The sequence below is a fragment of the Lipophrys pholis genome, assembly GCF_963383615.2.
Source record: "Lipophrys pholis genome assembly, chromosome: 7".
Taxonomy (NCBI): domain Eukaryota; kingdom Metazoa; phylum Chordata; class Actinopteri; order Blenniiformes; family Blenniidae; genus Lipophrys; species Lipophrys pholis.
Genome location: NC_137638.1, coordinates 14205554 through 14231168, shown reverse-complemented (window position 1 = coordinate 14231168; position 25615 = coordinate 14205554). Strand labels below are relative to the sequence as shown.

General features: G+C 41.7%; 2 protein-coding genes across 4 annotated transcripts; one reads left to right on the top strand and one right to left on the bottom strand.

Moving 5' to 3' along the window:
• Positions 1-451: 451 nt before the first annotated feature.
• cbwd (COBW domain containing) lies at positions 452-16589 on the bottom strand. Its single transcript, XM_080468032.1, has 16 exons — positions 16445-16589; positions 15942-16103; positions 15115-15201; positions 14674-14770; positions 14075-14166; positions 11541-11600; positions 10990-11027; positions 8915-8961; positions 8009-8095; positions 7871-7915; positions 7155-7211; positions 4986-5037; positions 2750-2818; positions 2581-2646; positions 2323-2449; positions 452-1541 (listed from the first exon to the last, which is right to left on the bottom strand). Exons 2-16 carry the CDS (start codon positions 16057-16059, stop codon positions 1468-1470), a joined length of 1116 nt encoding a protein of 371 aa, XP_080324158.1. The 5' UTR covers positions 16060-16103; positions 16445-16589; the 3' UTR covers positions 452-1467.
• A 768-nt stretch (positions 16590-17357) lies between these two features.
• Positions 17358-24010, top strand: ubox5 (U-box domain containing 5). 3 transcript variants are annotated; one of them, XM_080466847.1, is made up of 7 exons: positions 17358-17469; positions 18959-19025; positions 19776-19877; positions 20316-21061; positions 21849-22480; positions 22582-22761; positions 23684-24010. In XM_080466847.1, exons 2-7 carry the CDS (start codon positions 18972-18974, stop codon positions 23902-23904), a joined length of 1935 nt encoding a protein of 644 aa, XP_080322973.1. In that variant the 5' UTR covers positions 17358-17469; positions 18959-18971; the 3' UTR covers positions 23905-24010. The 3 variants fall into 3 exon arrangements, with proteins under 3 accessions (XP_080322973.1, XP_080322975.1, XP_080322974.1); XM_080466848.1 differs by having other exon boundaries at positions 17368-17469; positions 20340-21061; XM_080466849.1 differs by lacking the exon at positions 18959-19025 and having other exon boundaries at positions 17366-17469.
• Positions 24011-25615: the final 1605 nt, after the last annotated feature.

The following is a 25615-nucleotide window of genomic DNA, read 5'->3' as shown; positions in this document are numbered from 1 at the left end:
AGGCAATCAGCATCAGAATCAAGAAGGAAACGGCTCCACCGCACAGTGCGCTCTGTGCCAGCGGGCACCGCGCGGCTTTACGACGGGGATGAATAAGCAAAGCCGTCCTCAAAGCAAACCTGTCCAGTAGCGGATATGTGCTATAAACCACTGCAGCTGAAAAATCTCAATTGCAAATGATTATATTGGGAAAACTCCCACCTATTTCCTCACCGGACTGGGCCTACTGTGTGAGTGCGCGCGCGTGTGTCAGGATTCTCACATGACTGTGTCAATAAATGAATGTTCAAACACAAAAATGAGCTGTTAACATGAAAAGATGCTAAAGCTGAATTTATAGCACTGCTGAACCATCATTTATCTGATGAGATCCTCACGAGTGGATTTAAAATCCAACTCGACAGACAGACGTCAAATATACATTAAAGTGTATACAAAACCATAGAAATGTAACATTCTTTTCAGTGTTTTATTTATTTAGAGTTTTATTTCACATTAGGGCCGTCATCAAGAGTCACAGTGAAAAAAATTACAGTTAAAGTATTTGAACTGCAGTCAAATGTCAAAACGGGTCATTTTGGACCCATTTGATGTCATTTTGAACAGTCGGATATGAAAGGGTTCAATCACAACAATTCCTGGTCAAACACATCAAACAAATGCATTTCTACCAAGCCAGCCAGAAAACTGTAAAGAAAAATACAAAGGAGAGTAAATAAATCAAAAGATTACTTTATTCAATTAAAGCCACAGCATTATCTGGGGAGAGCTAAAATGTGAACAACTAGTGAAGTGTTAAGTTGCCCATGATATCGCTCCACCTATATTCTAACCACACTTTAACTCTGTTTTCTAACAATAAAAGCTGAAATGTTAATGGTCTGCAAGGGCTTTCCACACTTTGAATATCATAGTGATCTTGCCACCATAACACAATAGGACCAAGTCTCTGTTATGTTAATAGCACAGAGCTGTTAACTTTAAAAAAAAAATATATATATATCTAAGCGAACAAATAATTAAACCCTTTTTTTGTTTTGGTGCATCAGAAAGTAACAAATACAATCTTTTGAAGAAAACTTCATTTAGAATAATTTAAAAATAAAGAAAGTTTCATTTAAGCGCGACAATTGTAATTCTGGTGATCTCAGTCTCTCTGCCTGCAGAAACAGGGGGTGAAAACACGAGGGGGTTCCCACCTATCAAAAAAACGCAGACTTTATAAGGTAAACATGGGAGAAAACACTTTTACAGATGTCTACTAGGTGTTCAGTAAATTTTCAGGAACCAAACACGTCAAACTCTCCAGCATTGGAAGGCGTAGAGCCACTGTACTGACCACAACTGCTGTCATCCTCGTAGGAAAGGAACAAATTTCAGAGAGACAATCTCAAATCAGTGGGCGGCCACTTTCGCAAAACGTGCTCCACAATCGGCCCAGATTTGGTTTGAAGGAGCAACAAGCAGCTAATTTCTCCGTGTGCCCAGCACAACAGAAGACATGAACTTCTCGTGCAGGACGTCCTTGTCCAGGTTTCTTCCTGTAAAACAAGAGAAACGACCAGCATGAGCATCAATGCACGTAAAAGGGTCATAACAGTGTTCACATACAGAAACAGAGCTGAATGATTCACCAGGCGCTCTACAGGTGAACAAAGAAAAGTTTAGATTTTGTTTTTGACAATTAACTGAACTGAACTGTTCTGTTTAACAGCCAGAACTACTCCCCAGTCAACATCTCCAGGAAATCTCAGCGCCAAAAATAATGCTATGCAAATTTCCCAAAATCAGACATTTGAAGTTGTGAAATGACATTACTGAAGTAAACTTTGTCCCAGATGGCAACAGAAAACTCCTCTCTAAGACAAAGGTTCAATAACACACTCATATTTAAAAACAGAAAAACACAGACAAGAAATAGAGAAGTGAAAGAAGGACATTTTAATATACTTATATATATATTTTATATGTTGTCGCTTTGATGGTCATAATCGTTTTGTACTTTCTGTATTTCAATACATTTCAGTTTTAATCCGTTTTTAAAGATAAAATCTTGTGTTACAAATGTGTGACAGTTCATTAGAAGTCTTGACTCGCATTGTTAAAGGTCAATTCCACTGCTTTCTGGTAGTTTTTTAATTTTGTAACTATATCCTCCTTTACGAGCTTTGGTTCTAAGAAATACTCCCGTCTAATGAGGTCAGTGGCGACTGTGTGGGAATAAAAGAGCTCAGTCGAAGCCACCTTGTTCAGTTTAATATACCACTCACTGCACAGCTAAAGAGAAACTGGAAACATACAGAGCAGTCCGTGTGTCCTCACCTATAAAGACCAGTCGGTTGACTCGCGGATTCTCCTCCCAAAGCTGTGGCGTCTCATTCAGCTCGTACAGCTCGTGGACCCCCTGCAGCATCACTTGGTGGGCTTTATCTGCAAAAGACACGATGCCCTGCAAACACAAGTCACGAGTGACACATTAACCGTCACCGAATGAAGCCCTACGAGCAGGTTGATAAAGATAATAAAGCCGGCGTTCGGGATGATTGCTGTCACCGGGGTGACCATTGTGCTCGGCCGTACCTTCAACCGGATGACAGTCATGGGGTTCCCTTCTTTGTTACAGAACATCTTTTCCCACAGGAGATCCTGAAGCAGTGGAAAACGGGTGTTTACTTTTTAAAGGACCCTACTTTAATAGATCTAATTAGTAAGGGCAACAGGGAATGTGACCGAGGCAGAGCCTCTTTACCTGGATGAAGGAATTCAAGGCTTCTTCTGACAGATCTCCACTCGCCTCAAAGGTCACCGTTAAAATACTCTGAAAATGATACACGAGACATACAGAGAAATATTACTTACATGTAACAATTTGCAGTTTGTTTTTGTTTTTTTGCAGTTTTGAAGGAAGTTTCCAACAGTTTTTTCAGTCTGTGAAATATGAAAGAAAGACACTTAGAAAATATGGGGCTGTAAACCAGTGGCGTCAAACTAATTGTAGTTCAGGCCGCATAGAGCCCCTTTTGATCTCAGGTGGGCCGTACTCCCAAAATGAAAGCATTATAAACCAGAAATCATTTCTCCTCCCCGTTTCTCTTGCTTTTAATATGAAGAAGTTAGTTTAAAAAAGTCAACATTAAATGAAGCATTTCTAGGTTCACATTTTTAATAAAAAAAGAAAGAAAGAAAAATCCATTACCTCTATTTACTAGTTGCTAGATTTCTGTTGTACCCTAAATTGCAACTAATTTGGCTTTTAGCAAAAGAGTATCTCTTTTCCGCAGCCTACAGCACATTTTCCAAATCTCACCATCACTGTATGGATTTGACACTCATGCTGCTTCACTGCCAAACTTCTGTCTCATTCAAAGTCTCAGGTCCACTTTACTGTAATGGGGCAGTGCAATACCAGTTGGATCAATTCAAATCTGAATTTCCTTATATTGCAATTCCAACTGCAGCAACATTTAGTAATTGTAAATATTGTAAGATTTGCTTTTAATGTTTATACTTCATGGTCGTCCCAGAAGCCTAAGTGGAGTCTTTGACGTGCCAGTTTTGGCCGGTGGGCTGTTTGTTTGACACCCTTCCTGCAAGGTAGAATGTGAAGAAAATACAATGCAATGTGTGTTGAATGCAGTGGCTGTAAAATCAGTTCTTATATATATATATATAATATATAAGTCACTGGCGTTCACAAACACCAGTGACATAAATTCAGAAACTTTTTCACATTAATCTCCAGTTTGCTGAGACTGGCGCCGCCATTATGAATACTACACCAGAGAAGTGGCTTATCAACACCTCCACTGATGAATCTCTCAATGGAAGCGTGAACGTGAACACACACACACACACACACACACACACACACACACACACACACACACACACACACACACACACACACACACACACACACACACACACACACACACACACACACACACACACACACACACACACACACACACACACACACACACACACACACACACACACACACACACACCTCACCGTATTAAATAAGGCACTTTGCAGATATTTGGGGGGGTTTGTGTTGAAGTGTTAAGGTTACACACTTCCTTGTCATTTGGTATAACAACAGAAAAACACTATTCTCATTTACATGTAAAGAGCAACGAGGGGGCAGGTGGTTTGTGTTTTTGGGGGGGGGGGGGGGGTGGGGGGTCTGAGGGGCTCTTGAGCTTCATGCGGGAAAGGGAAGCCGAGAGAAAACAGACAACAATGCCATTATTTACCCTCGCAAATAAAACCTCACCATTCCTCATCCTGTGATAAAAGTTGGTGGGTATAAAGCACGACTGAAAACAATATGAGGCCTAATTGCTGCAAGGTGACGGAAGGTGCACTGGTAAAGGAAAAATCCACACTAACTGTATTTTGCCAAACGTAGAAGAAACTTAAAATGAATGTATTTAAAAAAAAGAATAATGGATCTACCAGCTTTGCAGATAATGGACCTCAGTGGCACCTTGAACCATTTACCGTCAAACTACAAGACTTTAGATGTCCTCTTCATTGTCAACGTCTACCTGCTAATTGGAGGGAAAATATCTGCCGACTTGCAACCTTTTATGACAACTGGATTCTATTCAAATAACAGCAAAGCCATAATATGCAGTCAGTCTGGCCAACACCCTGTCAACCAAAGACGAGAAGGGTTCTCAAAAAGTTGCGTATGAGACCGAATGGGTCCATTTGTAATATAACTAGGAAACATCAAAAGGCTCAAGTTGATCTCCACACTAAAAGCAAAGCAGGGAGGGAGTTTTCACCACAGTGTCACAGCCTGAGGGAATGCAAGGCACCGTTTTCATCTCAGGGAGATTTGATCCCTCTTTGTGCTGTAGGAAATGATGTGTTGAAGTCAATTAACAAACAAAACCAAGAAACACTCTCAGAGGAGCTCAAAGAGCTGCGTTTCTACCTGCGACATGCGGCTGAAACAGTTCAGGGAACAATACCTTGTCGAGATGTGATCTTGTTGGATTTTCAAGCTGGAGTTTCTCTGCAAGACTTTCAGATGAGAGAAATTATTACAAAACATCACATTTCTTTCCTCCATGTTTATTCCTCACGTGGGACTTCTTTTTTTTTTTCTTCTAAAACGGATTACTTTGATATACAGTAGGTAATACCTGTACCCCTGAAACACTTAAAGAATGACAACTGAAGAGTGATCAATGTAAAATGATCAGTCAGGTGCAGAACATCAGGACTTTGAAAGTGAAATCATCACATTTGTATCAGAGTGGTGTGGATTTTTGTAGTTTTCTGCTATTTAGGCCTCATCTGTACATCTCCTTCTTGTTTATTGTAAACAACTTGCTTTTCTGGTTTTATCTTGACTTGCTTGTGTCGATCCCATCATAGAAATGTCATTCAAATACTTGTATTGCGTATTTAAGGCCCATAAATTGCACATTATCTTTACAATAAGGTCACTTTTGTTTTCATATGACATATAAATCGTTTCCAAATGATACTAGTTCCTTATTGCATAATGTTTGTGAGGATATCTTATGCAGTTGAGCTAAAATATATGAACCCTTTATAGAAATCTCAGGCTCGATCCCCCAAAATGGATTTTAAGACATATCAGAGCAATCAAAAGAATTACTCAAAGTGAAAGTGAAAACACATTTAAAATCATTTTCTGATATATATATATGCACATATACATTTTTTAGGAGATTAGATATATATTTTGTACATCTTTCATTGGTACTTTTGAATGATCAGTAATACTTTGGTACTTAAGGTATTGCGAGAGCGTATATTTATTAATATTTATCTGCATCAATCAGAGAGCAGCCCTCTCATCACACACTATACTAAGGTTGAAAATACAATATTCCTGCTTTATAAGCTATTCCCTCATCTAAAACTCACCAGTGACACAACAAAAGTGTCGAAGACACAATCATTGAGGTTCACCATTGGACTTTTAGATTTCTCGTCCCGTCTAATCTTACAGGGCGATACACTGATTGCCGTATCAGTGACTAAAGACGCAACTCCTAATGGGCTTGAAAAACCTTTAGAAACGGCAATTAAATCTCCCAGCGCTCGCACCGGCACCCCCAAACAAACCACAGCCCTTTTCACCCCTACTTTGCCCTGACCTCACAAGGAGGCTAATGTTGTGTCCAGCTGCTTGAGCCCTGCGTGCTGTTAGTACCACACAGGCAGGGCGGTGGGGGGCCCGCTTCAAACAGCCAGCATGGGACTGGGGGGGGGGGGGGTTTGGGGGGGGCGGGATTCTCAAATGCGTTGTCTGTTGGGACAAGGGGAACACCTCAGGAGCCAGTGGACACAAACAGCTCTAATCCTCTGCAGCTGGTCCGGGGAACACTGACTGAGGGCATGTAGGAGAGCTTTAACACGGCGGCCGGCTCATTCACATGAAGGGACGAACACTGATTCTATTCATGAGGAAGACATTCGACAGGAGAGACAATATGATGGGCATGCTGTGGTGTAACAGGGGGATTGCTCAATAAAAGAGTCTGTTAATTAGAAAGGAGCAGCGGCAACAGTATCAAAGACTGCTGGGTCCAGGGAGCAGACAAGGGTCGTTAATACAGTCAAAATACATTTTAGTAAACAAAACAAAAAAAAAAAGAGTTTGGAAATAAGAGATGGTCGTGGTTAATATTCTTGTCCGATTCAATGTGTTTTAGTTCTAATTTTATTTTCTACTGAATCATATTCTTTCATGTTCACATGGTGAGAATGAAACTGAATCTGAACATTATGGGTAAAGCATTAAGTAGCTATTTAAAAGTTTTTATTCATCAAACGGGACGTTATTTTCATTAGTAAATATTTTATCACCTTGACTTTGGGGCAAAATTCTTGTGCCTATTTTGTTTTCAGCACAGCACTTCATATCAAAAACGTGATGTAACTATTTTAAAACGTCAAAAAACAAAAATCATATTTAAAATCTGCTTTTTGACAATAACACTTAAAAAAACAGGTACTGTAGATCCCAAACTATACATTTAAAAAAAACAACTAAAACCTGCTAAATTCATAATGTGATTGCAGCGGACTGATTTTATTTAGAGATACTGAAGACGCACTGCTTTACTTTCTATTTAGGTGGATCTGAAATGCAACAAACTCACGTTGCTCCATTCTCACAGTCGAAAGAATGCAGATCCAGCACTTCAGAGAGATCCACCCTGTAAAAAAAAAAAAAAAAAGACCACAAAGTACTATTATTTCAATCAAAAACATCTAAACATACTGAGGTGGCTGATAAATCCAGCTGCAAATGTGAACTCTCGCCTGCACAAACTCAAATGAAAAGGTAACCGAGTGAACCGGTTTCATCTAAAAGTTTGGGTAACGTTGTTTCGATTAACCCCTCGCAGCACGGACTCTTTCATCCCCTCACCCTGGTCTGAACTCTGTAGGAGGGCAAATCCCAGCCCAAACACACCCAGACCGTTTATACACACTGCTTGTGTTAGCCAGATGCTACCCGAGTTCAATAACACAGAACGCACGGACAAACACAAACGGCGCGTGCACGTTCACACAAGCCACCCCGCGGGTTTGAAGGCCCGGGGGTCAGAGAGCTACGGCTTGTGGGTAACTGGACACTACTGAAGGTTTGGTGTTTACTCAAGGCTCAACAGTTTGTGTTTGTTTATGTGTGTTTCTCCGGAGGGACGTCACGCCTGAGACGTTTCATCTTTTGATACAAAGATCTGAGCGGGAGTTGGACTGAACGCAGCGGGGAACCTGACCGCAGAGAGCTACTTAACCCCATCTCACAAAATCATTCCTTAATTGTTTAGGGGTGGGGGGGTGGGGGGGGGGGGGGGGGATCACTTACTTCGATCTCTGCGTCTCCAGAATCTTGACGAGACCATTTATAGACCTGAAGGTAAAGAAAATGTGCATTTCAATTTCACTTTCGTGTCCAGTCCAGATATTCTGTTCAACGAACGGTTCTGAAATGCAGGACGTTGACCTGACGGTGTCTCTGACTTGGTTCAGTTCCTCTTCATTCACCAGGTCTGTCTTGTTGATGATGGTGAGGTCAGCGACGGCAATCTGCCTGAAAAACAAGAAATTCAACAATGAGCTCAAATGGAAAAGACTCTTGTGGTGGAAAAAAATAAGGAAAACCATCCTCACCAACCAGAAAACACAACCACTCGGCAACAAAACAAGACAACACTGCATTAAAAAAAATTTTTCAAGCTGAATGGGTGAGTCTTAATGGGTGGCAAAGGGATCCTGCAGGTCAGACTCCAATGGGTTTAGTCTCGAGGTAAGAACAAAAGCAGAGCGCAAGAATGCAAAAGGTCGTACGACTGGTCTTTTGTCTTCGGTGTATTTGTTCAACAACAACAACAGCACACAGCTGCTGGAAGAAACTCGGCCGGAGACAGACAGAAGTGTGGCGACAGTACAACACTACGTGTTGGTAAACCTGTTGAGAGGCTAATAAAGTCGGCATGAACGTCACAATACATTTCCCCCGTTTTCTTTTGCCGTGGCTTAGAAACTGTTTATGCATCTTTTTGATTTACAACAACAAAAAATTGAGAAAAAGACTTATGGCAGTGAAATTGTTGTGCACATGGTGCACTTATTTTGGGGGTAAAAATCAAACCTTATAATGCTTTAAAAAAAAATTGTATTTAGTGAGTGGCCTCAGAAGATTAAATCTGAAATGTCTAGTTTGAAGTACTCCTACCAGAACGTTATAGTTTTGCCCTTTGGAAACAAATAGTAAGTTTTCTTAATAATAAAGAGTTTTTGGTAAATGTAAAGACTTCCCAGCGTGTTGAGTCATCGGGCCAAAGCTCCATAAAATTGTTTCGTCGTGTGTACTCATTAAAGATTTTAAAAAAGAATAAAGAAAACATACCTGGCTGCTTCATTCACGAGTCCATCGGCTTTCTCTTCCGCTAATTGCTGCATAAAAATGGACAAAACGGACATAATAAAGACACGAAATTCACAACCGCAGCACCAAACACTACTTCCGAGATGCAGAAGTTTCTGTGTCCAAAACTTTGTGCGCTTGTGTTCTTTAAGAAAGTTACAACTGCTTGCAAACATTGGCTTGAGCCGACCCACAATATTTGACACATAGCCTGATATAAAGCCCGTGTTACTCTTAAGTAGGCTGAGTAACTTTCCTGACACGTGAAACCTCGAGAGATCACTTTTCTGTTTGTGTCCCGCGCCTGCTCAGAGGACGCCGCATTTTCCTAAACAGTCCAATGTGTAATAACAGAGGGAACAGGATGTGTCAGTCTGGATCTCGACCCCCCCGAGTGTCCATCTGTCACCGTCTGAATCACTGCCGCCTCGTCTCTGAGCGACTGAAGGACAAAAACATATTAAATAAAACTAATAGAAAGACCGACTGCTGCTTTTATGTCACATTGTCCACATTGCGGTGGTTGAAGTCCTTTTGGGGAATGTGCGGATGAAAAGGGGATATCTATGGATCTACTTTCGCCCAGGTGGACATCTGATGTGACAGCTGAGCGGCGAGGCAGGCGAGTGGATGTGACACTCTCATTACAACGGTCACAACTGCGATATCAATTACTCCTTCACTATGAAACCCTCTTCTCATTTTGCTCTTCACTTCCTTCGAGTTGCCTCGGCACTGTGAGGACAGAGCAGCGGCCCAGGCTGTGTAACGCGTCACCTCATTGAGCGTGACGCCTTCAAATTAGAGCCTATTATCTCGGTGTCACTTGTCCTGTTCCTTTAAATGAAGGCAGGACGTGTGCGGGAGCGCCTTTGACAGAGATCCTCCTGTGAAGAAGAACCCCCTCATTACGCGGGCTTCTTCACAAATATACTAAACAACACTGGAGTACGCCGGCTGCAGTGAGTGACTTCTAATAATCCGTTTGATTTTCTGAGCCTCTAAAGCGGGTTTGTTAAGTGAAAAAAGTTTCAACATAGTGTTTGCACCATTTACACCAGAGAGGTGTGGGGTGGGCATTCTCAGAGGGGGTGCGAGGAGCATCAAGGAGCAGGAGACACGTCGGGGCAGGGGGGGAGGGGGGGGGGGGGGGTGGGGGGGGGGGGGGGGGTATTTCCCCTTTTTAAAAAGGAAACAATGATTAAAACATGTTTTTATGACTGACATCATAATTAATACAATTGGGGAGTTTAACTTTAGAAAATAAGCAGAACCAGGACACTAGAAAACAGAGTTCAGACATAGCTGAACAGAGATGGGGTGGAGATAAAGCAGTTCCTGCTCCACATACAACCACACTTTAAAAAAAAAAAAACTGATTTGCATGAAAAACGCCAACGAGCTGTGTGAAAGTAGTTTTAGTAAACAGGTCAGTTTAAAAGCTCCATTTCTCCAACACCGATACGGTCACTGATTTAAAGCAAAACCACAAACCATCGAGCTTTTGACATTGACAGTATCTGATATTTGAATTGTAATTTGCGTAAAAATAATCAACTTTAAGACCAAATCAGTTAAAAAAAATAAACCAAAAAAATGTTTTGATAGTAGAGAACGTGTCGGTTTGCATGTTCTCCCTGAGCCCAAGGTCCTCTGGCTTCCACCCACGGTGTAAAGACATGTGCATCAGCTTTACTGGTGACTCTTAAATTGTCTGTGTGTGTGTGTGTGTGTGTGTGTGCACGTGCATAAGTGAATGTCTCTGAGTGTTGGCAGGAAATATAGAAGAAGGACACAACGGCTGCGTCACTGAGCGTTCTTAGTATTTGTGGAAAAAATAAAAAAGTGGGTCACGCACCTTTTAGTTTTCCACTACGTAATTGATCTGACTGTCGCTTAATCATAACCAATATAAGCTCAAATGCAGAATAAAATGTTCTGGTTGGTTGCTAATTTGTACGTTTAGCCACGGAAACAAGAAGTTTGTGATAAAAAAAAACCAAAAAACCGTGACGGAATTCTCATTGTAATGGTCATTTCTTCTCGCTGGTCGTTACCTGCAGTCCGTATTTGGCGTCAATGACAGTGACGATGCCTGGAATGAACAAATAGAGTACACACATCAAAGGAACATAACAACAAAAGCATAAAAGCAACACTTATTTAATCAAAGACACCACTACAACACGCTTCGGTACATCGAGACAACCGGTTAGTGTCTCAGAGTCACTAAGTTAATGTTTTAAGTGTGTTTAGTGTTGAAGAAAGACTCAACTCGGATTCATTTACGCAAAAACCTTCATGAGTGAGAGAAATTTCCACTCCAGTTACTGTGAAACACGCATTTTAGGCGAGTTAGATCAAATGTTTTTTTTATACATTGTGCTTTGGTTGAAGGTCCGAAGGGGATTCAATTATAAAACCTGCATTTGGGAGCATCTGCAATCTAGAAACAAAACAAAATCCCCAAATGAGCCAGGCAGCTATAAATAGGATTAAAACGTCAGGACTTCTCTACTGTAGTAAATAAAATAGAATGTAAAAAACTACAGTTTGGTCATTAAAAAACAAACAAAATCAGACACAAACATTTCTGAAAATCTCTCACCGTCCAAATAGATATCACTGCCGAGCTCAGCATCCACCCAGAACATGGAGGCCACGGCTCCTGTTGGACACATTCGAAGTAAAGAACTGATTATGTGGCGTAAATAAACAAATCAAAGTCGACAGAGCGCAGAAAACAAAGACCTTTTGAAAAATTTCCTCTTTTTCCAGAAATATTGAGACAAACTAATCATAATTTTAGTATCTGGGTGGCTCATTCGGTAGAGCAGGTCGTCTCCCAGTTCAAAGGTTGGTAGTCTGATCCCCCATGTCCCCCTGTCCATGTGTCAATGTGCTCTTGAGCGACACATTGGAACCAGAAATTGCTTCCAATGATGGCCGAGCGCCTTGAACTGCAGCGGCCAATCACTGGTGTGTGACTGTGGTGCAAATAGCTTCGAGACTGCTGAAACGGTGAATTCTCTCAATAGAATTCAACAGAAAGTTACTGATCCATTTTCTTATCGGGTTTTAAAATGATTGAATAGAAGATAAAGATTAAGATTCCAAGGTAAACGAATGTTTACATTCTGTCAAATCAACAGCATAAAAATAAAAAATGCAATTTCATCTAAAAGGTTTGAAAAAAATTTTTTTTTATTTAGAATCAAAAATGTGAATCGATTGTGTTGAAATGGATAAATTACATTTTTCCAGAGTTTCACTATATTTTGTGTGTATTTCTATATTCACAAATCCTGCTTAAATTATTATTTTTTTGAAATGTTCAGGTCTGTGGATCATATAAAACCAATATCTGAAGCTTTCAATTGTTGATGTCCTCCGGGTACATTTGGTTTGTTTCTATTTTCCCGGTTATTACAAGACGCTCTGCCCCCCCCCCCCCCCCCCCCCCCCCCCCCCCCCCCCCCCCCCCCCCACCCACCCGCCACAGCTTGTTCACATAATGCACTTTTGTCAAACTGCCAAACGGAAATAAGAAAGCACGGTAAATATTTGATGGGTGCGTAATGAAAACACCGTTTTTGAGTGGCACGCTTCACATAACTCATCCAGCCTCTCGGTGAATTGGGAGAGGAGAACCCCCTCCCCGGGGGGGGGGGGGGGGGTGGGGGGGATTCTTGTGATTGACGGCGCTGCCACCACCAATGACAGACCTGTCCCACTCCATAACAAGCCAATGACATGGCAGCTGGGCGAGGACAGCCCGGCCTGAGCGTGCTCCGTCGCTTCTTGTCTGTGAAGCCAAGTGGTGTGTATCTGGCCGTGCCGCGACCCCCCCCCCCCCCCCCCCGACACCTGTCACTTAGCGACACACCCCAGTCGTCGCAGCGCTCGCCCCGTAATGGCCTCATATTGATTTCCTATTCAAACCTGACAGATGAACGGACAGCTCGTTTTTTTTTGAGCTTCGGTTTCAGTAACACAAGTCAGGTCTTCAGTTTGCTGCAAAATATTGAAATTCTGATATGAGTATTCATACCTTTACTGATATTTTAACAAAAAAAAGACTGTGGGATCTGAAAGTAATAAGCCACACAACACAGCCTAAATACCTTTTTGCTGGGCTGGTGTACGTAAACATTTTGACATATGAACGCAAGGTAAGCAGTAAATGCAGAGCCTGTTTTTCCACAAAATGCAAATAAAAAAGAGAAATCTTCAGCCCGTCTGAAAGGAAGCCTCCGGTATTTCGATATTTATAAATCTCATACAAGTAATACTTTTGGTTGTTAAATAAATATGAGCAGTATTTCCCTATATTTGCTGAGAAAACGTTTGGTAAAGAAAGAATAAGTAGCTTGTCAAATACAGATCCTGGTCTCAGAAATGCCATCTGGTTGTGTTCGATGTTCAAAGTCGTCACGAGCCTGGATCATGATGCGTTTTGTTTCAAGGAAACCAAATATTTTAGATATGTATGCAACATTGCCATTACCAGACCATCAGCACTCAGTCGAACTTGTCGTGGGCTCCACAGAGTCTGACATGTTACGGTTTCTAGGCCACAGTGATCAATGGTGCATTCAAGAAGTTGTCCCGGAAGTATAAACGGAATTTTTTTTATCCATTTTTGTCAGAGAAAATCTAAGAAAAACTACAAAACAAAGCTAAAAAAGTAAAATAAATAAATAAATAACAAAGGAATAAAAAAAACAAAAGCGGCATTACAAACAGGAGTTGAATCTGTTTTATCATGTGAACACTGTCACCTATCAAATGTCTGTGTTGTGAGTGAGGCCTGTAAGAAGTCACCCCATCGCCTCCAGCTAACACGCACAAGCCTGTGTGTGCGCGCACACACACACACACACACACACACACACACACACACACACACACACACACACACACACACACACACACACACACACACACACACACACACACACACACACACACACACACACACACACACACACACACACACACACCGACGCGCCTCCTGAAGAAACAGCGGGTCACCGAGGTGCAGCAGAATGTGAATCTTAAATAAGTGAGAGTCAAAGTGTTTGTCACTCTAAAGTAGAACTAACACATGATTAAATCCAGAGGATATCGGGGTTTCGTTACCTGGATCAGCGAGTCCTGTGGTTTCTAACAAGATATAGTCGAACTTTCCTTTCTTCTCCATCAGGTTCTCGATGGCTTTAAGACCATTATCCCTAAAAAAAAAATAAAAAATAAAAAAATACAAGAAGGAAGAGCCATCAAATATTAGAAATGACACATGATTGACTTTGAAAAGTCGAGGTAGTATTTTTATGTTTTTTTGCTTGATGATAACACAGCATCAACCGAATCACAAAGATGGAATACAATAAACTGCTTTTTATGAGGTCACCACCTGAAGCTTTCCCAACAATCTCGAAAGGAGTTCCCGTGCGCTGAACATTCGTTGTCTGGTTTGCCATTCATTCTACTAATGAACTCATCTCAGATCACTTTACATAGATGAAAGTGAAGCGACATGAGAGTCTGGCGTGGTGGTCCTATCGTGCGACGCTGTATAGTTCTTCTCTTTCTTCAAAAAGCTCAACCTGAGCATGGGGCACGCTGAGTTTTGACTCACTGTCCGTCCAGTTGATCACACATGTTAGTGACATAAGTCCCAAAGATAAAATCAAAGTTCACAGTAACACCACAAATGGACCCTGGTTTTCTGTACGCACTTGACAGAGCAGCAGAGGCAGCCGTTTCTCAGTTCCAGCCACTCCTCGTACAGCTCTCCGGACTGACTGACAGCGAGGGACTTCTCCAGAGCGCTGCCTGCAAGGAGATGGAGATGGAGAAAAAAAAAAGAGGAATCAAGAGAAGAAGATTAGACTGTCCAATACCTCTCCCCTAATAACTTTCAAATCAATCATTTTTGACAATCATTTTTTGAAGAGTTATAAAAGTTCCAAACAATTAGATAAGATTTCTTTCAAACTCTTTTCCCCATGTTTAAATAAAAAAATAATAATATTGCTGCGAACAACTTCTTGTTGCCTTGAAAAAAAAAACCCCAATGTTTCCTTTTGGTAGTATGTCACTATACTGCCCTCTTGTGGTAACATAAAGAAATAATTGACCAACGTCCGGATTTGTTTTGAAGGACATGTTTAGTTTACCTTCTCCAAATTCATTGAGTATGACAGCAATCCGCTTGTTGTGTTGTTCTGTTAAGATGTAGTTCAGGAGTGTAGTTTTTCCAGCACCTGCAAAGAAACACACGCGGAACGTATAATTACATTTTAAGGAAAATAAACCCCATTTAAAGTTTTAAAATTCACCAGAGAAAAATGTTTTCTAACTTTATTAACAAACAACGTTTATAAATTAAAAACTCATTCAGTTACAGGGCATGAAGGCTTATCTTAAGCGATCGAGATGCACAGTGAAAATTATTAATATACTGTGTATATGTTTAAAGAGGTGGGACATATTTTTTCTTTTATATTTTGAGGAAGATAAACACATGACATTGTGTAATGAACGAATTAATTTAGTAAACATCTCCGAAAGGGGGATCCTGATTAAACTTTTAGAAAAATATATATATTTTACGAGCTATATATTTAAATGTAGCTTTATATAAATCCTCTCCAATACCTTCAACTTTGTATTTATACATGTATTCTGTAGTATATGCACAGTTATTTTGTTCTCTTTTAAATGTTCTTTCTCTTTATATAGTTACAACGTGGCACATGCACAGACTGCACTTACAATGTCATTGTTTATAACAAGGACAATAAAGACCATTCTGATACAGACATGTGTGGATACATTACATATTTCTCTGATAACATAAGCATTAAGCAACAACAACAATAACAACGAAAAGAAGGAGTGAACAACACCCAGCTGCTTCATCGTGGTGAGACGGGATTACAAAAATCTGAGGGTATAATCTCCTCCATAAGCTCATTAAAGCGGTCAGTAATGCAGACCTCACCAAGGTAACCTGTGATGATAGTGACCGGTATCTGAGCAGCAGCAGGAGGAGCAGGCTGGCTGTCGATGGGCACCAGCTCCGGACAATCATCCTCCTCTTCCATCCTCATCCCATCCATGACACAAATAAGAGTTGCTGTTATTTTCTCTCCACAGAGTAGATCTAAAGTAAGATGAATACAGGAGAGGGTTTGACAGTTTTTTTTCACGTGTAACAAACAGGGATATATTTACATTTAATGAAGAATAAGAATGTAACAAATAGCAAAATAAAGTGACATGAACACGTCTCCGGATGTCATGCGAATCTATAGCCTCATACGACATGATGAGAATACTTGTTGGTGCTGTCAGCGAGGTTGAAACTCGGGGAATAAATGGATTAATGTGCTTTATACTGTCCTCAAGCCTTTATAAAGTATTAAAAGGAATCATAACAACATACTCATCACAGTGTCAGTAAAGTATAAACAACAAACAAATTGACTTTTTTTTTATTCTTACCTGTTTTCACAACCACAGCGGAAGTAATCGGAGATGCTTCTAGTTTCTAAAACCTAAACAAATTCAAATAACTACTAAAGCTGCTGCAAAATAATAAGTGCTGAAAGCCCCGTGAGCTCCTGCTCCACAGTGTGCCACAACGTCTAGGCTCCGGGTAAATTCAAGAAGCAAGAACAACAGTTCCGCTTTAGTGGCCGAGTCAACGAGCAACACACTCACGTGGTGAGGATGACGGTTTATTAAAATCAACAATAAATCAACAATAAACTATTAATAATGACGAACATGGCATCTTGTTACTTACGGTTCGGTTGGCAACTTCTTTGAGAGGATTTAGAAATGATGTAATGATAAATTGCAGCACGAGATGGCAACAGAAAACAACCAGAGAGAACGAGGCTACTTTAATTTATTGTTTCTCATAAAGAATCTAGTGAAATCATGATCACAAAACGAGGACGACTAAATTGCACAGGTTTTATTTATTTATTTATTTTTGTGGGGGGGGGGGGGGGGGGGGGGGGCTTATAAGAAAGAAAGAAAGAAAGAAAGAAAGACAAGAAAGAAAGAAAGAAAATATATTGTGCAATATTGTACCTTGTGATATATGTTGATCTAGTCTGTGGATACCTGTGCATAGATAGATAAATTCATATTAGTGCAAATATATGTTCTTTTCTTTTTCCTTTTTTGCACGTTTTTTTATTTTGTTTCCTATCATATTTTTTGCATGTCTGGAACGACTAATTGAAGAATGAGTAACCATAAAAAATTGTTAAAATAAGAATGAGGTCGTGTTATTTGTTTCTTTTCATTGGGGAGTTTGTGTTCTTTGGAAATCAGATGTTACATGCTCGGACTGACTAAAATCGCTCACTCCGCAAATGAGAAAACGTGTCCCTTCTCGGTTTCCGTACTCCTACCGGCTAAGTCGTTAGCAACTTTTAGCTTTTTGCATCTTTGTGGTCAGAGTCGCTAAAAAAAACAATAAGAAACAACAAGAAGGGTGCAAACGACCGAGCAAAGTAAGATTTTAAACCATTGTTGTGGATGCTAAAGTGAATGTAAGCCGCATTTCTGAAACGTGGGTGCACCTGAACATCATGTTATGCTCTGTACATGCTGGATGGTGTATCATATTAATATGTTTAATTCAGCTGAGTGTCCGGACTAAAGCTTCATTCTGTGTATTTTTCTCAAATGACTCACAGTGTCGTAAGAATTGGTCAATGTGACTTTACATGCTGTGCGTCTTCTTTTCAGCTCATCCCAGCTTCATTGTTATCACTTGTCTCTGGTTCTTTCAGTTCCCATTGGAAGAAATGCAATAATAAATGACAACTTTTATAAACAATTGATAGATTCAGTATACTAAAAGTCATGTATGCCCGTTTTTATCATGTTTTATTATCTCTCTAACTACCTCTGACATGCTCATAAAATGCTTTATTTAATACAACAACATTTTCCACATATACTTGGATTTGTTCAGTCCCTACTGTCAAACCAAACATGCAGTAAATTCTCACATTTGAAAAGTAGACACTTCTGGAGTGTTTGATTTAAGTTTCTTTGCTGGTGGTTAAGTTAATTCAAAGCTGCAAAAAATGACTTTATAGTCACAGACTAGAATCAACAGACACTTTTACTGCCATCATAAAACATCACTATATACATTTATTGTATATACTGCAAACAGATACCATTCACCCTCTCTATTAACTTCCTTTTGTTTGTTTTTTTGTAGTTTATCATGCACAAAAACATAATATACATATGTGTGACTTTTTGGTTTTGCAATTTATGAGAACAGGGAGTTCATTTCAACCACTTTGGAACCTCATTTCAATTCTAAATTGACACCAAATTAAAATCTTTTTCCTTCTTGTGCTGCCGCTCTAGTAGTGGGTATACACTATTCTAGATGCATTCATTTGGAAATTGAAATTACAAAAAAAAAACACAATGTATGTACATTTCGACAACGAAGAATTCAGGTGACAGGGGTGGCATTTAGACTGGGAGGTATGTAAGTGTGTATTTTTGGGATTGCGTAATGTGTCAGCACAGGCCAATACAGTGATGGTGGCTCGAGGTAGGAAACTGTTTCAGATTCTCTCTTCTCATAGATGAGTAGAATGATGAGCAAAGAATTCTCAAACTGTTTGTGGGCTCATCCCATTAACACTGCCGTGACTCCCTATAATGGATTTTGAAAACGGCATCCAGACGTGAGATGTACAGGGTTTACTGGATTGTATTTTTTCATGCCATAATTTACAGGATGTCTTCACCCTTTTGAACCCGTCGTACGCCTTTAGTGTTTGACGGGTGAAACGGTCGGCCGACGTGTTAAAGGCTGTTCTGCAATGAGATTGAAGGTCTTATGCAATATGTGTAAACCAGCACCTGTGTACTCATGTTATAAGTTAACACGGAACATTTTCTTCACTGAATGTGTCATTTTACCTTGACCTGCACAGCATGTGACTCAATGAATTTGTGTCTCTGCAGGTCCTTGGTGACTATGGTTGTGAATCTTTGTCTGCCTCACTTTTGTACAACCGCTCATTGCAACAAGGTGCGGACATTTTCCTCCCCAACTCTATCTTCCTCGGGCTGTTTTCTTCATCCTATTCACTTTACGAACACTTTCGATGCTTTTAAGGCAAAAAACGGCCGCCGCAGCCAAATAACCTGTCTAATACTGGCTGCAGCTCACGCCGTGTGAGCACAAGACAAGTTTCTAACTTCCGCAAGCGAGTCGTTTCTCAATGCTGTTCACATTTTATTTTTTTTTCTGTTCAAATCAGTTCAGCAGTAGGTTCAGCTGAAAAGGCAAAGCAAGGTAAATGTATTTGTAGAGGATCATTCAGACACAAGGCGATTCACAATGAAAAGGAGTAGCAAACGTACAGGGATGAAAATAAAGACAGGAGGTAGGTGGAGGTTGTGAATGCGACAATAAATGGGCAGAGGACAAAGTGGTGCATAAGAGACTGAATCACTACTGTCCTGTCCTTGTTATGTTCTTGGTGGAAGTTTGTAATCGGATCATGGCTGCCTTTCCGCCAAACTCGGGGGGGATAACGGCTCCACTTCACCTCTTTCAAGAAGATTCTTTATGCTTTACCTTTTTTGGTTTTTGCTTTTACCTCCAATCACAGATTTCCAAGTTTTTTGATTAAAGTTAGTTTTGGGGGAAATGTGATGCATTTTAGGTTAACAATTTTAATTGTTTCTTGAAGATACTCTGTAAAAAATTTACTTTTTCTAAAAGATTTATTTCAAGCTTTCAATGAGGAACGTCTGATTTTTGTTCTGACTGCAGGTGTGTGCAGATGGCTATGACGTCACAAACCTCGTGTCAGCCGACCCAGCGGTCAGGAGGCGGGGCTTCAAGCTGGAGTACTTCCTTCGACCCCCTGTGCAGGTAAGATGACGTCCATCCCGTCTGTCTTCTGTCCTTCTGTGTCACGGGAGGCTGGAGGCGATCTCGGCTGACATGAAGGCAGGACACCCTGTGGACAGTCTATTACAGGACACACGTACTCTACTCAAAGACTTCATGTTAATTATTGTCAGTTCACCATCAGTGTCACATATAAGGAGTTGTGTAACCTGTCAACTTGTTACCAAGAAGGCTTCCAGTAAGTCTTTTTTTTTTTTATAGTTTTACAGGATTGTTTTGGGTTGTTTTTTTTTCATTTCATGAACGCTTTCACTGCAATTGAGCTCCCTTGGCGTGATATTGGTGTGTGAAGATATGATGAAAGTGTCACGCGGGTCCTCAACTTTGGGATTTGAAATATTGACCCAAATTCTGCACAGGAGTTTGTGTCTAACACCTCGTGTAATTATTTCATTTTAGGTGACGTTGCAGTTTGGGTTCCAGGTGGAGCTGTGCAGGGTGGACGTGGAGCTGTGGCCCTGGGGGATGGACCTAGGACAGGCCTGCAAGAGACTGGAGATCAGCACCAGCTCCGATCCCATGCCTCCCTCCCCTGACAACAAACAGGTTCTGACAAGTGATCAGGTGAAGGCAGAGGTGAGGGACCCAAAAGGTCACAAGACAGAGAAACTTCAACATCGTGCCAGTCGATCTCAGCAGAGTGGCGCTCACCAGTGGAGCGTTCAGGCCCAGCAGTGGCGTGAAGACGCTGCCAGTGATCCTCAGCAAAGAGTACATGTGTTCAAGTCTCAGTCAAACCCGGAATCCGGCAGTTCAAGCCCAGAGTTTAAACTGGTCGCCCGATGTGAGCTGAGGGAGGACACGCAAGTCTGTTTCACGCGTCCCAATTTTCGCCCGCGCGCCCCGTTTCTTTCCCCACCCCCTCCGCGACACGCAAACTCTCGCCAGGAGGAGCTGTGGAGCCGGGGTGTGCTCTCGCTGGACGCTGTGACGCAGCTCCGTGTGACCGTCCCTTTTGGCGGAGCAGCGTCGTCTCTAGGACTGAAAGCTTTGACTGTGTGGGGGCAGCCGGCTCGCCGCTGCTCCGCTGACCAAGTGCAGTGGATTCAAAGAGTCCACCAGGCCGGCGAAAGACTCCTGAAACAACCTGCCTTTTTGACATCATCCGAGAAACAAACCGCACAACCGCCGCAAGCTCCTGCAAGGTATGTGCACAAACACATCTGCCACACCGAAACACAACAAACAAATACGCCTTTGGTTCACTGGAATCACTTGGGGCACAAAACGAAGGAGGATTTGATGATTTCCATAGGATGAATGAAAGAGGTGTTTCACAGGTACCCCAAAATATTGGACAGTCTTGCACTCTGTCGTCTGTCTTCTATGCCCACGAGAGCTCATCTCAGCTTGAATGGACAAAAGGGTATCAAAAAAAAAAAGTCCATCACATATCAAACACACTTTCATTTACACCAACAATCAATTTGGCGACATCGATCCGCCTCGATAACAACGTCCCGGAGAAAACCGTGACACCAGAGAAAAGGTAGGCAGCCAGAGAGATTCCTCACCGAAAGCTTGGGATGGAAGTGACGATATTGAACTTTTGCAGCTCGCTAACTATGGTGCCGCCCTTCGGTTATCCAAAGCACCTCAAACATAGATGACCAATATGTTTCGAGGTTTGGACAAGATCAAAACACATGTAAGTTTGTCTGTGTATTGTCATGCTGGTTGTATTTAGGACAAGACTAGATTGAATGCGGTTTAATTCACAGCGGTGAGTTCTGTCCACTGCTCAAGCTGAAGTATTTTTAAGCTGAACCCTGCTAATCTCTTGTCAAATCCAGGTACCAGCTCACATTTTAAGAAAAGCTTGTCAGGCTTCGAGTTGTTTCACCTTCCTTCTTCCTCAATTCTCGGTGCAAATATTTGCTTGTAAATCAATTAATCGATACTATTTCCATCGTTCTGGTTTCACTTTGGCAGCCTTTCTATGCCGGACGAATTCCTTGACCCGATCACACAGGAGGTGATGGTGCTGCCGATGCTGCTGCCCTGCGGCGTGTCGGTGGACAGCACCACTCTGGAGGAGCACCAGAAGAGGGAGGCCACGTGGGGTCGGCCCCCGAACGACCCCTTCACCGGAGTCCCGTTCGGTCCGTCCGCCCAGCCGCTGCCCAACCCCCAGCTGAAAGGCCGCATTGACCACTTCCTGCTACAGAATGGGATGATTAAAAAGGATGGGATGTTGGGAAGACGAGACCAGGGGGAGACTCCACAGGCCTCCAGGCTCGTCGCATCCGAACAACAGGGACAACCGCAGATCTCTTCAAGTCGCGCTGAACGCTCAGGAAACCGTTGTGCAGTACAACATTTTGCTGATGTCAGCAATTACAACACAACCGTGAAAATAGAAAATTCGACACTTGGACATCCAGTAGATGATGATGATGGTGCGAGGTCTAACATCCAGACTCTCGACAAAAACAGAAAATCTGAATTAAACAAAAGAAAAAAACGAGAAGTCAGTGAAACTCCCACAGAATCTACAGGAATGTTGACGGCTGAGGACGAGCTGCGGCCACAAACAAAGAAAACTAGAGATGAATCAGTCTCTGGTGAGTAACGACATCCGTTCCATCCGTGCGGTTCTCTTTGGGTTTTTTTTTTCTTTTCCTGCTGAAATCTTTGTTTCTGCTTCTTCACCACACATCTTCAGTGCCCAGCTACAGCGCCCATGAGCAGCGCCTGTCGTCCAGTCTGGATGAGGCCCTGTCCTCCGCCCTGCAGGGCCGACCTTCCTTTACTTCAAACCTGCTGCAGCAAAAGCAGGCCGGCTCCGAGTCGCAGACCGCCACACGGCAGAGCCCCAGTTCAAGCTTGCCAAGCCTGTCTGCAGGTAGGATCTACGCTCTCTTGAACATTTTGGGCCATGCTTTATAGAAAAATATCTTGTAAAACGACAAACGCGTTACCTCCCGGAAGGCCTGTCGCTCACTTCTTGGCCGTCACGAGAGGCAGAGCCTCACCTGTCTTCATGGAAAGAATGAAATATATAGTAACAACATAAATTAAAGAATTATGCGAGTATGTACAGTATAAAAGTCAACCTTTTCCCACCGGCGTTCAGCTAGTTTCTCCCGACGCCGGGTCCCGGATCTGTGGCACAAGGCATTGGATCAAAAACCAAATTGATTTGGAGAGAAGTGAAACTGAAACGTGAGAATGAATCAGGGAGCTCATGAGTCTTTCAACTGAATGAAATACAGTTTCAGTTTATTGTGGCAATGATCAGCCAGCTTGTTTTAAGGAAAACAGCTGATCGTTCTCAGGCCAGACACACTTTTCAAGCAACTCACAATCTGCAGGATTTTGTCAGCATAAGAACCTTCCAATCTGGTCGACACAGACTGAGGTCGATCTTCTTTTCTTTTTTTTTCCACTTTATCTTGAGCAGGATGTATTCACATGTGCATTCTCTCCTATACGTCTTCAGTGAATCATAGACGGTATATAAATAAAGTATGTTGCTATCTATCTGTCCGCCCACAGAATACCTCACTCATAGCTCATCTCGATCCCGGTGTCAGTAGCATGCCTTGTAAAATGTGTAAAACTATTATTTTTTTTTTTCTAACTTTATAAAAGTACTCCTCAAACATGGTTGGAGTTGCAACTAATGATGTTTTAGTTTATCTGTCTCATCATCATCAACGCTAAAGTATTCCAGTTCATCGTGACAATATGAGGAAAACCCAGAATTTCAACGTGCGTTGGACCATTTAAGACGAGCTGGTTTCACCCTCACTCTTTCTCTGCAGGCGAGAAGACGTGCGCAGCTTGTTCCTGTTCCGTCTCCGTTTATTCTACGACGGCATCGTGTATCTACCGCCTGACGTGCGGCCACTTGCTGTGTCGTGCCTGCCTGCAGAGGAAATCAAGAGCAGCCGACTCGCTCTCGGTAGCAACATCCAGTCGCATCCTGTGTCCGACCTGCCAGCGCTCGACCCCGCACAGCTGCATCGTACGTGTGCACCACTGACCGGAGGCACGGAAGAGACCAACAAACACACACAACATGTACCAGATTTGACTTTTAAGATGTTATTGCTGTATGAAAAAATAAATATCTGCACAAAGTTCATCACATATAGTGATTTTATTTATTCATCTTTTGTTGTCGCTACTTCAATTCCCTTTGTGAGAACTCTTTTCTTCACACACTTGTTACAGGGTCTCATATTTATCATCATAACTTGTAAGTGATTTCAAAATGTTGCAGAACTCGTGTCGCCAGTATTCCCATTGCAGTATTTGATATTCATGTGTCATGTTTCATATTGTGTTTTTGGAAATTGTCTTGACGTGTTAAAATGATCCACATTCTTGCTGGGATTTATACTCCTTTCAATTTTCTTGAACTCACAACATCACAAAAGCCCATGACACAAGCATGGCTCAAAAATGCTCACAATTAAAAATGACCATGAAAGTAAAAAGCCTTTAAACGAAGAGTATTAAAAAAAAAAAAGTTAAAAAAAATCCATGAAATCTTGTTCCATTTCTCTTCCGCCCCCTCACCCTATCTTAGCCTTTTCACTGAGCACTGAAGTGTGGTTACAACCTTGGATCTGCTATATCTGTTCTGACCCTGGATACGTGGATTGTGCTGAGGATGCACAGGAAAAGAGGTTGGGGGGGGGGGGGGGGACTGACGGAATCGAGAGCAACCAGAACGATCTCGGAATAAATTGAGCCATCCCAAGGCCCTGTGATTGTCATTTTGACGAGACTGACAAGTTCCACATGTCCTCATTCGCGGGCCTCGCTTCGTCAGTGTTGTCTTGAGATGATAAAACGAGAGCTCGACATTGAACGATAAGTTGTAGAAAATCACGTCCTTGTTTCGCAAAGTTGTTCAACTACAAGCTGTCATTTAGTGTGGCATTAAAATGCTCTCCGTTTCTGACTTAAGTTGGGTCCAAATATTTGATGTCCTTTCACTCTCATCTCCTTTATGTTTCGGTTGTGTTCTACTGTTTCCTACCGTCTGCATCGTGTCATTGCCCACGGATTCACTCCAATGTCAACACGAGCACAGAAGTTCTCGTACACAAAGGGGTTAAACAAAGAGAAGTCAGGCCAATAGTATTTACCAGGCTTCCCGAGCACCGTGATCTATTGGTCGGTTTCCCTGACAACATTAAGCTTAACCAAGGTCATGATCCTGTATCCGCTCCGTAGGAGCAAGGACAAAAATCAGTTGTTCTGCATTTGAAATAGACGACTTGCATTCGGAGCTCCGGATGATGGGTGAAGCACTTCGGTGACACTGAATTGATTTGAATCCATTTGTCAAAAGAAACAATTGACTTTACGCAACCCTTTTCAGTTGTGTTGTAAAAACTCAAGTTAATTTAGGCCCAAATCGTTTTTGTTTTATACTCATGATAGTTCAGTTTCTGTCAACTGTTTCAGTCATTAATTAGGAGCTCCTTTTCGTCCTTCTGTTTGCCCGAAGAAATGTTTTTTTTTTTATATAAACACAGCACTAAACCACTAAACTTGTTGTTGTAACAGTGCTTCCTGGCAACAAATCTTATATTGGAAAGTCTTATGTTTTTACTAGAGTTACACACATTAGTTGTAAATGGCACAGGCTTAGGAGTTCCGTGTGGTTTGCACGAGGGAATAAAGCTCCCAAAGCTGGCTGCTCGTGTCAAACAGCTTGTCGTGTACTGACTCTTGTCTGA